The sequence below is a fragment of the Onychomys torridus genome, chromosome 2 (assembly GCF_903995425.1).
Source record: "Onychomys torridus chromosome 2, mOncTor1.1, whole genome shotgun sequence".
Classification (NCBI taxonomy): domain Eukaryota; kingdom Metazoa; phylum Chordata; class Mammalia; order Rodentia; family Cricetidae; genus Onychomys; species Onychomys torridus.
In genome coordinates, this window is record NC_050444.1 from 36,627,412 (window position 1) to 36,641,817 (window position 14,406).

At 45.8% G+C, this 14,406-nt stretch overlaps 1 protein-coding gene across 3 annotated transcripts in view; it reads right to left on the bottom strand.

Moving 5' to 3' along the window:
* Sulf1 (sulfatase 1) overlaps positions 1 to 14,406 on the bottom strand; it is a 173,080-nt gene that overhangs the window by 16,340 nt on the left and 142,334 nt on the right. For all 3 annotated transcript variants that reach the window (XM_036177976.1, XM_036177977.1, XM_036177978.1), the window contains 8 exons: positions 12,319 to 12,535; positions 9,333 to 9,585; positions 8,447 to 8,543; positions 7,820 to 7,914; positions 7,267 to 7,332; positions 5,743 to 5,918; positions 1,502 to 1,644; positions 1,285 to 1,408 (listed from right to left, as the gene is read on the bottom strand). In XM_036177976.1, coding sequence (XP_036033869.1) covers positions 1,285 to 1,408; positions 1,502 to 1,644; positions 5,743 to 5,918; positions 7,267 to 7,332; positions 7,820 to 7,914; positions 8,447 to 8,543; positions 9,333 to 9,585; positions 12,319 to 12,535 — 1,171 coding nt within the window. The remainder of the gene's footprint in view (positions 1 to 1,284; positions 1,409 to 1,501; positions 1,645 to 5,742; positions 5,919 to 7,266; positions 7,333 to 7,819; positions 7,915 to 8,446; positions 8,544 to 9,332; positions 9,586 to 12,318; positions 12,536 to 14,406) is intronic.

Genomic DNA, 14,406 nt, shown 5'->3' on the forward strand with positions numbered 1-14,406 from the left:
CTACCGTGTTTTCCTACCAGGATGGACTCTTCTCCCTCTGGACCTGTAAACCACAACTCTTTTTTCCACAAGTGGCTTCTTGTCATGGTGTTTTATCACAGCAACAAAGAAGTGACATGACCAGACAGCTGTTGTTCTTATTGCTAGGGATGCTGGCTCTATACAGGACCTACAAACCACAGGCTGAGACTTGATTGCATTAAATATGCTCCATCTGGGATGGAAAAAACGAGCTCGCTGGTTAAGAGCATATAGTGCTCTTCCAGGGAACCAGAGTTCAGTGTCCAGCACCATGTCAGGTGGCTTGCAATTGCCCGTAACTCCAGTCCCAGAGGATAATGACACTCTCTATGCAGGCCTCTTGTGGTATTGCACGCAGGTGCACAACCCATATCCAGACACAGAGATGTGCACAAGAGAGAGACTGGGCCACACAGTACGTTGGAGGTCAACCCAGCTATACACGGTAAGAATTTGACCCACAAAGGGTATGGGGGCTCCTGCAAAAACTGCTTTCCAGAGCCAGTGACTTCTGTTTGTCATTCTGTAGGGATGTCAGGGTCTCTCCAGTTCTTTTTCTTCCCTTCTGTGAATAGCTGACATTTACATTTCTACATAAATGGTATAGACAATGACTCTTCTCATTGGTGGGGCAAAGGCTGAGCAAACAATGTGAAGAGCCACATCTACATAAGCCAAAAGGAGAAAAAAAAATCAGGCGCATACATCATGACATGGCGGTAATCTTCCAGCACCATTTCAGATTCCAGAGTTAATGAGCTTCCCAAATATTTCTATTTTCAAATGGGAGATGGTGGTAAAAGAAATGGAATTCCCTTGTTTGGGACACAGATTTAAATAAGGGTGGGTGGTTCCAGATGATAACAAGGAAATGCAGGGCACTCTGGGTCTCTACCAAGCTACTATAACAAGAGCTTCTGGTTTACTTAGGACTGTTAAGGGCAACCGTAAGAAATCCCCAAAGCCTTAATCTCACCTTTCCATAGATGCTTCTGTCAGAAACTGACGTTTTCTGCTACAGAGGACATGTGCAAGTCGTTGGAGGGATACCCATACTCAATCTTTCAGTAAACTCAGCTTCTCATCACTATACTCAGGGTGAGAGACTTAGAGACCAAATTATGTTTAGAACTGTTTGCAAAGTTTCTCCTGTTAAGGACTGTAAACTATATGCTTATACATGGAAATGTGTCAAAAGGAGAAGTCTTGATAATACAAATAATTTTCTAAACAAGATAGAAAGAAGTAATGCTTTTTTCTTACCAATGTCAAGGCTCTTGGGTCTTGGGTTGCACTGTTTGTACCCTTGACAGCTTCGGAGCTCCATTAACTGTATGTGTAGCTGATTCAAAATGCCCCGTTCTACTGTGTGTACTGTGTTTGTGAGCTGTGGACAAAGTGGGTAGGACAATGGATGTAAGCTCGTGCCTGGTTATCCTAATTCCAATGATGCTTGTCAAGTGAAAGCATAGTGTCTTACCTGATAAGGATCCGTATTCATGTCAAAATACTCCAGAAAGCCAGTAGCAAACTCACAAAAGAGAAAATTGTGCGTCTCATTAACTGTGCGCAAACACCAATATGTGTTGTTGTTAGAACTTGTACATGCACAGAACGACCCCACTGTCGGAAAAGAGAGAAAAACAGCACAACAAAAAGAATGAGACATTGTCACAAACTGGCCATGTCAATATTAAATCCCTTACAAGCTTCATGGGTGCTTTCTTATAAATACTGTGATTGGCTGTCCAAGATGACTACATCCTTTCCTCCATGCATCCTGGGACACTGCAGGGGGTTCATACAGGCTGAAGACCAAGGTCAAGTTGCAGGCCACTAAGTTAGCTGCCCCCCTTAACTCTGTCTGGAATGTGGTGGCCTCCAAAATGGGGTGAGTGGTTGGAGTTTTGGGTGAAGAGTGGTAGAGCTTCTGTTTACGGCCATTTTTATCTTTTCTGAATGGAAGACATGGCTATTTCACGAGCGACAGAACTGGTGTCTTCACTGTGTCTCAGGGTCACACAGTGAGTGTCAGAGCTATGTTTTGGAGAGACAGAGTCTTAGACGAGGATGGAACCTGGCTTGATGGATTCGGAGGTGATGTCATTTGCAGTTACAAAAGGGATTCTACAGCACTGTCTGTGTGTGCACAGGAGCAGGCAGGCACACATGTGTGTGAGGGTACACATGCGTATACACGTAGAGGGCAGAGGACAACTTGGAATGTCCTTCCTCGGGTGACACTCACCTTGCTTTTGGGACAGGATCTCCCTTTGGTCTAGAACTCCCCAAAACAGTCTACACTGGCTGGCCACAAGCCCCAGGGAGCTGCTTATTTCTCTCTCGCCAGCAATGAGATTGCAACCATGGTTACCAAGCCTGGCTTACATGGGTCCTGAGGAATGTACTTAGGTCTTCCTGTTACATGCCAAGCACTTTACTGGTTGAGTTACCCCAAGACCTCTCTATAATATTTTAATATACAATAAGATTTGACCATTAACATCTTTTGAACATAGACAAGCTCCCTGGTTAAGTCGCAGAAAGTATTTAAGAGACATCAGATTTTAAAACCAGCCATCCATTCTCATTCTTGTAAAAATGGCGGGGGGTGATGATGGAGTTTCAGAAATGTGCTTTCTAGCAAGTATTTCTTAAAACATTTAAGATAGGCACAGTCAATGGGATGTACTGCTGATGTAAGATGTTTGAATAGCTTGGCTCATTTAGTACTCAAAAAACTGTTAGACACATTATCATGCCCATACCCACTTATAGATGGGAAAACTAAGTCCCAGCATCACACGGCTGACAGCTGGCCACAGGGGAGTCTGGTGAGAAGGCTGACATTTAGCTTGGAGACTACTGCCCTTTGCAATACTGAACACACTAGATCTGGCCCTGCAAGCGAAAGGGACCTTTTAAACAGTGAATGAGAGGGGATTATGTTTTCAAATATTTTAGCAGAGCAGAATTTGAGGGCAGTTAAAAACTGAAGGGAAGCTGCATCATGTGCCATAACCTACCACTGTGGTCTGCAACCTCCCCGCTGCTACACCCCTCAACAGGGCTTATTTACTTCAGCTGGTGAATCTCCACACACTACTCTTGCTGCTGTCCAGTTTCTGGGTTTGGACCAGGTAGCCCAGGCTTGCCTCAGTCTCATGATCCTCCTGCCTCTGCCTCCTATATACCAGGTGAGCCTGGACAATGACATGTGCCAGCCATGATGGCATACAGATTTTGGACTTGTTGATTGAAACCCCTGTGTTCTGTGTTCTGTACATTCACCTCTCTTTCACCCCGTAACATTCTTACAAAAGCATATCTAGAAAATGGAGTATATTTTCATCTGCTTGATTTTTTTTTTTTTAAAGAAAGTGCTCTCAGTATGTCATTCATAAGTTATATTCTTTTTATGTGAACATTTAGTTCACATCTATGTATTAAAATCCAGGTGGCCAGAATTTTCTAATTTATGTAGAAATTTCCAAATCAGTAGTTTAAATGCTTTGTGAACTTGCTTCATAAAATATACAAGTATAAAACTTCTGAGCCCTGCTCCCAGGCTCACTCTGCTGGGATGCTAATCTCTTCCATTCGGATCCCTTTACTACATACAACTCTTTAGGTCTCAGCTTAATCATCACCTTTTTAAAGACCCATTGCTGCTGTCTGGATATTGTCTGTCCCTCTAGGCCTCAGAGCAGTGTTATTGGGAAGTATCAAATCTTTAGGAGCTGGGACCTAGTGGGAGGTCTGACATCACTGGGCGTAAGCTTGATGAAGATCATGGGGCCCATCTCCCTTTTCTATGTTTCCTAGCCACCACGTGGTGGATGGATCCCTCTACCACATGCTGTGACTCCCCACCACAGAGAGATCCCTCTACCACGTGCTCCCATGTGACTCCCCATCATGGATAGGTCCCACAAACCCCAAAGAAAGAAGGCCGATCAAGCAAACGGAACCGCTAAGACTCTGGGCAGAAATGAATGTTTTCTTCTTTTGAGTTGACTGTCTTGTATTTTGTCACAGTCGTGAAAAGATGACTACCACATACATTATCTTCATCATCTCTAAAAGGTCCCCTCAAAAGCCTAAATCACTGTTGCCTTCCTTTCATGGCTACAAAGTGTAATTATTTTACATAGTTCATTTGCTTGCCTGTCTTCCCCTCCCCACTAGAATCAAAGTGTGATGAGGACACACTCCCCACTGCAGCAAATGAATAGCCCACAGGGACTCCCCAAAACTCCATTTCAAGAGCCACATTAAGAGCTGAATGCCGTGATGAAGAGTCACTTGGCCTCACTGTGATGATGAACACGTGTGCCAATATAGACAGAACTTCTTAAACAGGGGCAGGCCTGAGAGGCACGAGCTGCCCAGAGGGGGGGTGGGCGCCATCTCCTGCAGAATGATCTGGGGGAACTCCACATGCCAGTTGGAGAAGCCGCCTGGCTGCCGCCACTGACCCTTAGAGGCTGGAGTTTTATCTATGCTCCTGGTAAGCCTCCAGTCCAGTGATGTGTCCCTACAGCCTGGGACACGATTCCTCTACGGCTTAGTGACCACCATGAGAGCGGAGAAGACAAGCGTGCTCTTCAAACGCGTGCAATTATTCCATATCCTCTGCCATTCAAGACAAAATGGAAAGCATCTGTGGAGCCCAGGGTCTTCCACCAAAGGGGCACAGGATAAGGAGGGTGTGGGTCCTGTGTTTACAGTATCCTTACCATGTTTTTATTCCTTTTAAGACACATGCATTAGAATTAAAGCAGAAACCAATCTATTTGGGGAAAAACTGTCCCAGGTGTTTTTTGCTGCTGACCTGAGCAGGTTTATTGGGAGGGAACTGTCTTGGGCAGCCTCTGTGTGAAACCTCAAGGAGAGAGTTGGTCTGTCTATCTATCTATCTATCTATCTATCTATCTATCTATCTATCTAGATATCTATCTATCGTTTTCCGAGACAGGGTTTCTCTGTGTAGTTTTGGCGCTTGTCCCAGATCTCACTCTGTAGACCAGGCTGGTCTCAAAGTCACAGAGATCCACCTGGCTCTGCCTCCTGAGTGCTAGCATTAAAGGTGTGTACCACCACTGCCCGGCCTGACTTGGTGTCTTTTTTTTTTTTTAAAGATTTATTTATTTATTTATTATGTATAGTGTTCTGTCTGCACATATTCCTGCAGGACAGAAGAGGGTGCCAAATCTCATTACAGATGGTTGTGAGCCACCATGTGGTTGCTGGGAATTGAACTCAGGACCTTTGGAAGAACAAGCAGTGCTCTTAACCTCTGAGCCATCTCTCCAGCCCGACTTGGTGTCTTTAAACAGAAACACCAAACATTTCTAGGAATAGAAGCCAGTGCACCTGCAATGCTAGCATGAGAGAGACCGAGTCGAGAGGACTGCAAATAGACCAACCTGGCCTATACAGTTCTAGGCCAGCTTAGAGCACATAGTAAGACTATATATCTTTAAAAACCAGAGCAAAAATGAACACAAACGAAAACAGAAAACCCAAACCACAGTTCCTAAAGGAAAAGTAATTTCTTCTAGCAAAATGATTTGAGCACAGAACAATACGGCATTTTCCTTTAGGGTCCCCCTGGGCTGCTGTGTTTTATCTGTGGGATTCTTAGCCTGCGTTAGTGTGGTAGGAGAGGTGTTCTCTGCACTCCAGCAGCATGTGCCACGGGGGTGGAGGGGGACTTACGGTTCCAGAATGGGGCAGTCTGCCAGTGGTTGTTGTCATGTGTGAAGCAGGTGAGGCCAGGCAGGCTGCACGCCTCCCCTTTCCGCTGGCGTTTCTTTTCCTTCCTGGCCTTCTTCCTCCGACGATTCTCCTTGAAGAGCTGCAGCTTGCTGTCAACCTCCTGAGCAGCAGCCTCCCTGGACCGAAACAAGGAACTGTTTTGAGGACCAGAAAGGACATTGTGAAAAGTAGGATTGTTGTTCTGAGCCTTGCACAAACGCGTACGTGGAAGACGCACAGCCACATGAGCTCAGGTGACCTCTGTTTCTCATAGACGGCTTCAAATGCAGCCAGTGTCATGGAGGCAGACTCCTTCAGTGGCGTTCTCCCAGAACTTTAGTAAGCCTGACAGTTACTGGTTCTTAAGCGTGGATGGAAATAAACGTTGGCATGAGTCCCAGTACATCAACCCGTGGACAATAATGTGACCTCCGGGAAGCTCAGTACCCAGCAGGCAGCCACTGAGTCGATAAATGGTTAGTTGGATGGGACAACTTACACTAGGTGGATTAAAAACCATTCAGCAAATTATACACGATAAATTTCTAAATAAATAATTATCATATTTCCTCTTTAAAATATTTATTCTTTGAGAATTCCAAATTTCATCCATGTATACGAGATATGATCATATCTGCCCCCAGCTTGTGCTACACCCCCCATCTCCCTTCACGAATCCTCTTTCCAACTTCCTCTCTCTCTCTGTCTGTCTGTCTCTGTTTCTGTCTCTCTGTCTCTGTCTCTCTCTGTCTCTCTCTCTCGCTGTCTCTGTCTCTCTGTCTCTCTGTCTCTCTCTCTCTGTCTCTCTCTCTCAATAGCCCAGCGAGTCTAATTCATGCTGCCCATATGTGCAGGGCTGGGGCCTGTCCACTGGAACATGGGCAACCACGATCACACTCAGTGTGACCACACCAGTAGTCACACCCCTGGAGCAGAATGCTTCTCCCTCCTCCAGCAGCTATCAGCTGCCAATAGCCCCTCAGGGGTGGGTCTCATGAGCTCCACCCTCCTCCATGCTGGCACTGTGGTTGACTTGATGGCAGGCCTGTAATTACCACCACTAGGAGTTCAAGAGTACAATAGTAATGCCACATTCAAAAGACAGTATTTCACAATGCTCTTCCTCATCTTCCAGCTCACATATTCCCTTTAGCTCCCCGAGCCTTGGCAAGTGGTTGTTGTTTTTTTTTTTCTCTCTCTCTCACATAGTTTAAATTTTGTCAACATTCAAATACAAAATCTCTTGCACATATGACTTCGGCTATTGTTTAAAAGTCCACGCACTTCCTTACATTTTGAGAGGTCAGCACTGTTACAGGTTATTCTACTGAACACCCTCATTGAGTCAAGGGTCTGCTAACTCTCCATCAATCCCCACAGAGGACCATGCATGGAGGAGAATCCCCTGTGGAACACAGGGATCCCTCCAGTCACTGTGGACAGCCCCTGACCGCCAGTAAACACGACAAACATGAAGTTACTCACTTGAAAGGGTGAAGATGGTTTTTCAACTTCTCTTGCCTTTTTACTCCCTTCTCCTTGTTGTAATAGCTGCAGGTCAGAAGATTAAAAAGTGAGTCATATATATATATATATATATATATATATATATATATATATATATATGTGTGTGTGTGTGTGTGTGTGTGTGTATGTATATGTATATATATATATACATACATATTATATATACATATATATATATATACATATGACATACTTTCATTTGATTCAATGGCTCATCTCTCTTTTCTTTCTCTCTCTCTCTCTCTCTCTCTCTCTCACACACACACACACACACACACACACACACACACAGACACACGGCAGGAAGTGAGTCTTCTGTCACTATTTCAGTTTAGTGGAACTTGCTTGTATTTTTTGCTTAAGTAGATGACATATTTAATTTGACTTCAGCGAGCGAGAACAATATGCCTCACGGCGATGGATTCACGTACAGCATTGAGAGAGAAGCCAGCCTCAGGCTAACCACTCTGGGTCGTTTGTGTCAGGAAGTAACCGTGGGACGCATGCTCACCTCTGCTTACCACAGCTACACTCCTCCGGCTTCCTTTTCTTCAGGTGTCCCCTTACTTCTCTTAAGTTCTTGATTTTATCTTGCAGAACTTCAATCTGGAAAACACACGTTCACACAATTCCCTTCTAAGATCAGGATTTTTCTTTGCTAAACATCGCCCACCTTGTTTGCAGACTTCCACAATTCTAATTATTCCAGAGAACAGATGGGACACATAGAACATAGAACACACAATTATAGAACACATCTATATCGCATCTACATTCCAGTCAGTGTGCCACAGAAACATTAACAGACATGTCTCCATAACTGAAAGATTTTCTCAAAAATATGCAAAACACGATTGGGCTCGTCCCTGTTTTTCCACGCTTTCAGTAGGACTATCACTGTGTCATTGGAGGAAGATAAATACCTTGGTGAATTTCTCAGCTTTTAGACAATTACAAAAAGGAGGATATGTACACATGGAATGTCCCATCCATCACGGCAGGGCTACGCAGCTGAGCACACAGCCATGTGGATCGCTTTCTGCTTGCTTGCATGTTTGCGGTGCTGGGATGGAACTAAGGTCCTTGCTTACGACAATCAAGCTCCCTATCCCAAGCTCCCCCCAGCCCTAACACTGACCTCTTTATCGATGTAGGCCTTATGGTCCTTCCACGCTCTGGCTGACTGGTACAGCTCTCTCTCACAATGAATTGTATCATTTGGAAGAATAAAGCATCTGGAAATCAAACAGGACCAAGAGAAACAGGCTTAGGGTCAAGTATCAGAAAACACCCGAGGCAGCAAAGAGAGCTCAGCGCCCTTCAACCTCTTCGTGTAGCTAAAAGCACCGAGCTTAGGGATGGTTCCTATATCAGGGTAAATGAGAATGCGTCCTGGCCAGTGGCTGGATGAGGGACGGGGTCACTACCTGTAACTAGATCATTCCAACAACAGCTTATCGAAGCTTTTCACATGCATCTTCCTTTGAATAGACGCCACTCCCCAACTCAGGCTTTTAATGTGCATGCGTGTGTGTGTGTGTGTGTGTGTGTGTGTGTGTGTGTGTGTGTGTGTATAGATTTTCAGTTATAATGCAAAATGGCTTCTTGGAAGAAACATATCATTCCATTATTTTGCCTTTGAAGAAATACCTCAAGCACTCCACTTAATACTCTGAAGTTTTACTTTCCTTGTTTGGCCATGCTGGGGCTCTAACCTGGGGTCTCTGGCTGCACAATCACTTTACACTGGGTTGAACTAGACCCCCAGCTTCTCCGTTCAGGGTCTTTTCTTTTTGGTTTTTCGAGACAGGGTTTCTCCATGTAGTTTTGATGCCTGCCCTGAATCTTTCTCTGTAGACCAGGCTGGCCTCAAACTCACAGAGATCTGTCTGGTTCTGCCTCCTGAGTGCTGGGATTAAGGCATGTGTTCCAGCTGCCTGGCAAGGGGTCTTTTCTTTAAAGACAGTTTCGTAAAGTCCAAATGGTGATTGCATGGGGTGTGAGGACTACAAGAGCAGACTCACTTGTGTGTCACACGGACAGTGGTGGGTAGCCCGACTGCATTATTACTGTCTGCCAACATCTCATTCCTGAGGTCACCAACAGCAGCCTGGTGGCCTCCCACCCCGTGGTGGCCCTCATCGTGGCGCTTAGCAATGCTCCTCGATGGTAACACTTGCAGTTCTTCCTCTTCCAGATTTATGTCGTAGATTTCACCTTCAAATTCAACAGACAGGGACCGGGTCTGCCGGGTGTGCACAAACCTGGGCTTATACTCTGGAATGAGAGGAAACCCCATTAGTACAGATGAGGTGGTGTGTGTGTGCGTGTGTGTGGTGTGTGTGTGTTGTGTGTATGTATGTGTGTGTGCAGTGTGTGTGCAGTGTGTGTGCGTGTGTGCGTGTGTATATGTGTGTGTGTGCATGTGTGTGTGGTGTGTGTGCGTGTGTGTGTAGTGTGTGCATGTGTGTGCGTGTGTGTGCGTGTGTGCGAGTGTGTGTATGTGTGTGCGTGTGTGCATGTGTGTATGTGTGCGTGCGTGTGCGCGCCGTGTGTGTGTGTGTAGTGTGTGCATGTGTGTGCGTGTGTGCAAGTGTGCGAGTGTGTATGTGTGTGTGTGTGCACGTGTGCCTGTGTGTGTATGTGTGCGTGTGCGTGTGTGTGTGGTGTGTGTGTGGTGTGTGTGGTGTGTGTGTGTGTGTGTGTGTGTGTGTGTGTGTGTGTAGAACAATAGCACCCATGGCCTTGGGATCTTAGAGAGGGACAGGCAGTGCTGTCGAAATTGCTACAGGGCATCTTGGTACCTGGGCTAGCTCCTGAATCACAAAGGCCAAAGCAGGCTCTTTACTTTTGTGTGCTGGGACAGAAGCACACTTCTCTGGCCTCAGGCCCTTCCTCCGTCAAGGGGGTTAGCAGGCTGTGAGCTTCCACGTTTAGTTGTTTTCAACACGAATGGCTCTATACTATGGCAGGTAACAGAGAACTATATAGTCCCTGCTTGTTATTTATAATGATTATCTTTTCCTTAGCTTTAGTTGCCCTTTGTATACGGTATATCTATCTTGGATCCATGATCTTGAAATATGGAATTGTCATAATGGTCCTTACATTAAACAACAACAAAACAAAAAACAAAAAGCAAGCTGGACTGGAGAGATGGCTCAGAGGTTAGGAGCACTGGCTGTTCTTCCAGAGGACCTGAGTTCAATTCCCAGCAACCACATGGTGGTTCACAAGCATCTGTAATGAGATCTAGTGTCCTCTTCTGGTATACAGACATAAATGCAGACAGAACACTGTACACATAATAAATAAATTTTAAAAAAGCTTATGAAATATCAAACATGAATCGGTGCTATCATCCACATTTTCAGATGAGGGAACCGAAGCCTTGAGTTTTGCATGCTTTTCCATGGCTTCTAGAGCCGGGATGTGCTGTCTGAGCTTACAGCCTCACCACTGCCTTGGGCCTTTTCAAAATGAAGAACACTTCAAACACCTCATGTTTACACAAATACAGGGGAACCCTCTAAGAATATTACATTTCTGACAGCTTGCATCAGCCACACAAGGTGCAGAGTAAGGCCATCGTGCAATCATGATGATGGGATATTGCATACGGCTCACTACTCCTCTGGCCTTTGAGTAAGAAAGAAGCCCGGCAGAGATGGGGGAATTGTCAGCTCCCTTCCATGGGAGACTGCTCTCTACAGGACCCCTTAGTTTCCAGGTGCAGGAGTGGCCCCCATGGCAGAGGATGAGTTGCATTGCCATTGTTTTAGGAAAAGAGGAAATCCACTGCTGTTTCAGGACACGGGAGTCACAGTGAAAAACCCTGGAAGGGGCATGTTCCTGCTAAGTGGAATGTTTGCATCAGGGTGGTTGTACCAGCCATGATTTCCCTGTGCAGTTTAAATGTGATCAGTTTCCTTCCAGGAAGAAAGACAATTCCTTAGCTCAGTGTGCTTTTTGGAGGGCAGGGAGGGGGATGGGTTTCAAGACAGGGTTTCTCTATGTAGCCCTGGCTGTCCCAGAACCTGCTCTGTAGACCAAGCTGGCCTTAAACTCACAGAGATACACCTGCCTCTACCTCTTGAGTTCTGGGATTAAAGGTGTGTGCCACCACTATCCAGAAACTCAACGGTTCTTAACTTTTCTGGTTGTGAACCACTTTACGAATTTGTGGGGAAAAGAATTTGTGGAAAGTGAATAGTAGTCAATTTTGGATACAAATTATGTGTTCATGATCCTAAAGTCCATTCTGTTCAGGACAAAAATGTCCTATGATTTTCTTGAACGATTTGTGTACAATTCTTGGGTACAGGTTTAAAGAGAACTTACTTGATTGAGAACACAGAAAAGTTACCACAGAGTTGGGCCACTTCTCATACTTGCCACTAGGTGGCACCAGACCCTCACTCTTCAGTGGATGGTTGACCCCCCCCTCCCCCTTTTTTCCCCCTGTAAGTCTATAACCTCACGTGTCAATCAGTTACCCGGGAGTTTTTGTAAGTGTATGCCATGCTGAGTTCAACTAATTTGACCCTTTTAGTCAGCATGATACAACCGTTTGACAACATTTAAAGATAAATAGTCTAAAACATGAGAAACAGGCCTTTAAAAACTGCTCATGCCTTCCTTCTTAGGCCGAACACACATGGAACTGATACCTGAAGTTTAAAGCAACTTGAGGCAGACAGACATAGCAGGGAATTACCATGAAGGTAAAGCAAAATGGACCTAAACCACCCACACTGGGCCCGCAGAGTATCCACCAACGCTCATGAGTGCAGATGCTCTGTACCCGAAAGTGGAGTTTCATTCTAGGCTAAAGGAAAACATTTGCAAAGTAAAATTTCTAACCCATCTTTGCTATCTTATTTTAAACTGAACGATGATTTTGCTTTTATTCTGACATCTAGGCAACATTAATATGTAAATCGTGTCGGGGAGGGGGGTGTGTGTGCTGCTGTCTCAACAGAGCATGCGCCTGCCCCGAGGTCTGCTTACTTGCTGTTCCTTGGTTCCTCAGGAACTGCCTTTGATTCTTCCTCTGGCTTCTGCTGGATCGATAACCAGACTCCCTACAATGGCACTCTTTGTCTTGGTCGTGCACGCCGCGAGAGTAGAGGTCGCGTGTGCTCTGACGGACGGTGAGCAGGTCGCTGGGTCCTTTACACTTGTGGATGCGAAGCTTGCCAGATGTGTCCTCGATGCACTGCCATTTCTGCAAAAGCCAGCGGGAAGCGGTGGGTGATGCCGAGCCAGCTGCAATTTGTTAGGTACTCCAGCACTAGTTAGTTGTTTTTCCCCTCGCTCACTGGCAATACCATTAAGGGCGGAATGAAAAGGGACACGCTTTTAAGTGACCCTGCAGTCACTCCCCTCTCTGCTCTGTTCCTTCTGTGGCAGGCACATACAGACGATAATGAAATCATTGGAAATCAGAACTGCCTCCACGACACTAGAGCTGAACGCTGATAAATGAATCCTCAGCACCCAGACTAAACAGTCTTGAATGAAACATGTTAAAGCCCTTAGTGTCCCAAGACACAGAGGCAGCTGTCAGTGCCGTTTCCACCAGGACCCCGAACCGCCCCGTTTGTTCTGGAAAAACAAACTTGCCCGCTTTGTTCTCTGCCTCTAGGATTCTAAAGTAATCCTGAGCAGGGTGGCGATGAGGAAGACAGAGAGGCATTTAATTTGAGGCCATTACAGGCAGAGCCCACGGGGGCTCTCCCAAACCGTGGCAAACTAGTCAGGCTTTCTTTTGGTTTTCCTTATTCTTCTACAAGCCCTGTGCACCCACGGCGTGCAGTGCACCCCAGCGCGATGGAGTCCATCTTCCCAGGTCACACTGGGCTCCTAGGACCTGCTTTGTACAGAGCTGTGGGAAAGCCGACGTTCAATCTTCTGAAGCACCATTCTGATCCTACTATCGGAGAGGCCCCTCAGGAGCTCCTCTCCAGGTGAAATAATGTCTTTATTTCCCTTTTTCTCCCATACAACCCCTAAAGTACTCACTGGTTAGTAGGGAGAATATTGGCCTTCATTTGAAATTGATCATAACAGTTCAACAGAGTGAGTATTGATAGGCATCGCTAATACTGAATGTATCTCCCTCCCACATACAGGTACTACCTGTGTGCAATTACGTATATTTCAACGCACTGGTTTCTAAGCTGTGGCCAGTGCCATATACTTGTGCTCTAAAGAACCACACTGGCTGTGTCACACATGTCAAATATCTTAAAATAAGTTGTGTCTAAAAAGGATCCATTCCAGCACCATCTAGGAGAATCTTGTATCATTCACTTGCCTCTGGTAAGCCAATACCGTTGGGAGGTGTCTCAAAGCAAAATCTCTAATGTAAAAAGTGAAGCTTGGTCAAGGGCCTTGATGGCTTTGTCAGCAGATAAATGACACATGTCTCAAGTGGTACCCAAGCCTCCACAGTGAACAAGGGCTTCACACTCACCCTTTGTCTCCACCAAGGGAGTCACACGCCTTTGGTACATGTTCCATTATTAGAGCTGCACAGAGGCAATACCCCAAACCCCAGGTATCTAGAGCTCATTCAGTGGGTCCACGTCAGCCCTCTACACTCCTGGTGTTACCAGGTGATTATTTCAAGCCATGTTAGGTTTGCCTACTTTCAGTGCTTGCCTGGAATGCCTTGAAGATTCAATATCTTCACCCAGAAAAGGAGGTTGCCTAAGGGAATGCAACTACCTACCAAGTAAGCCACAAGGAGGCATCACAAACTACAACAGTGTATGAACAAAACTGCTAAAGACTTAACTTCAGACATGTGAAGTGGGGGCTGGAGAGACGGCTCTGTGACTAAGAGCACATCCTGCTTTTCTGGAGGTCCAGGTACAGTTCCCGGCATCCATATCAGGCAGCTCACTTACTGCTACCTCTGGTTCCAGGGCATCCAACACTCCCTTGTCCTCCCTAAGTACTGGGCACACATGCGGTGCACATGAACTCACATAGGCACCATACATATACAAACATGAGATCCTGGTGGCTGATGCCCATAATGGCAGCACTCAAGAAGCAGAGGCAGGAGGATTGCAGGTCTGGGGCGGCCTG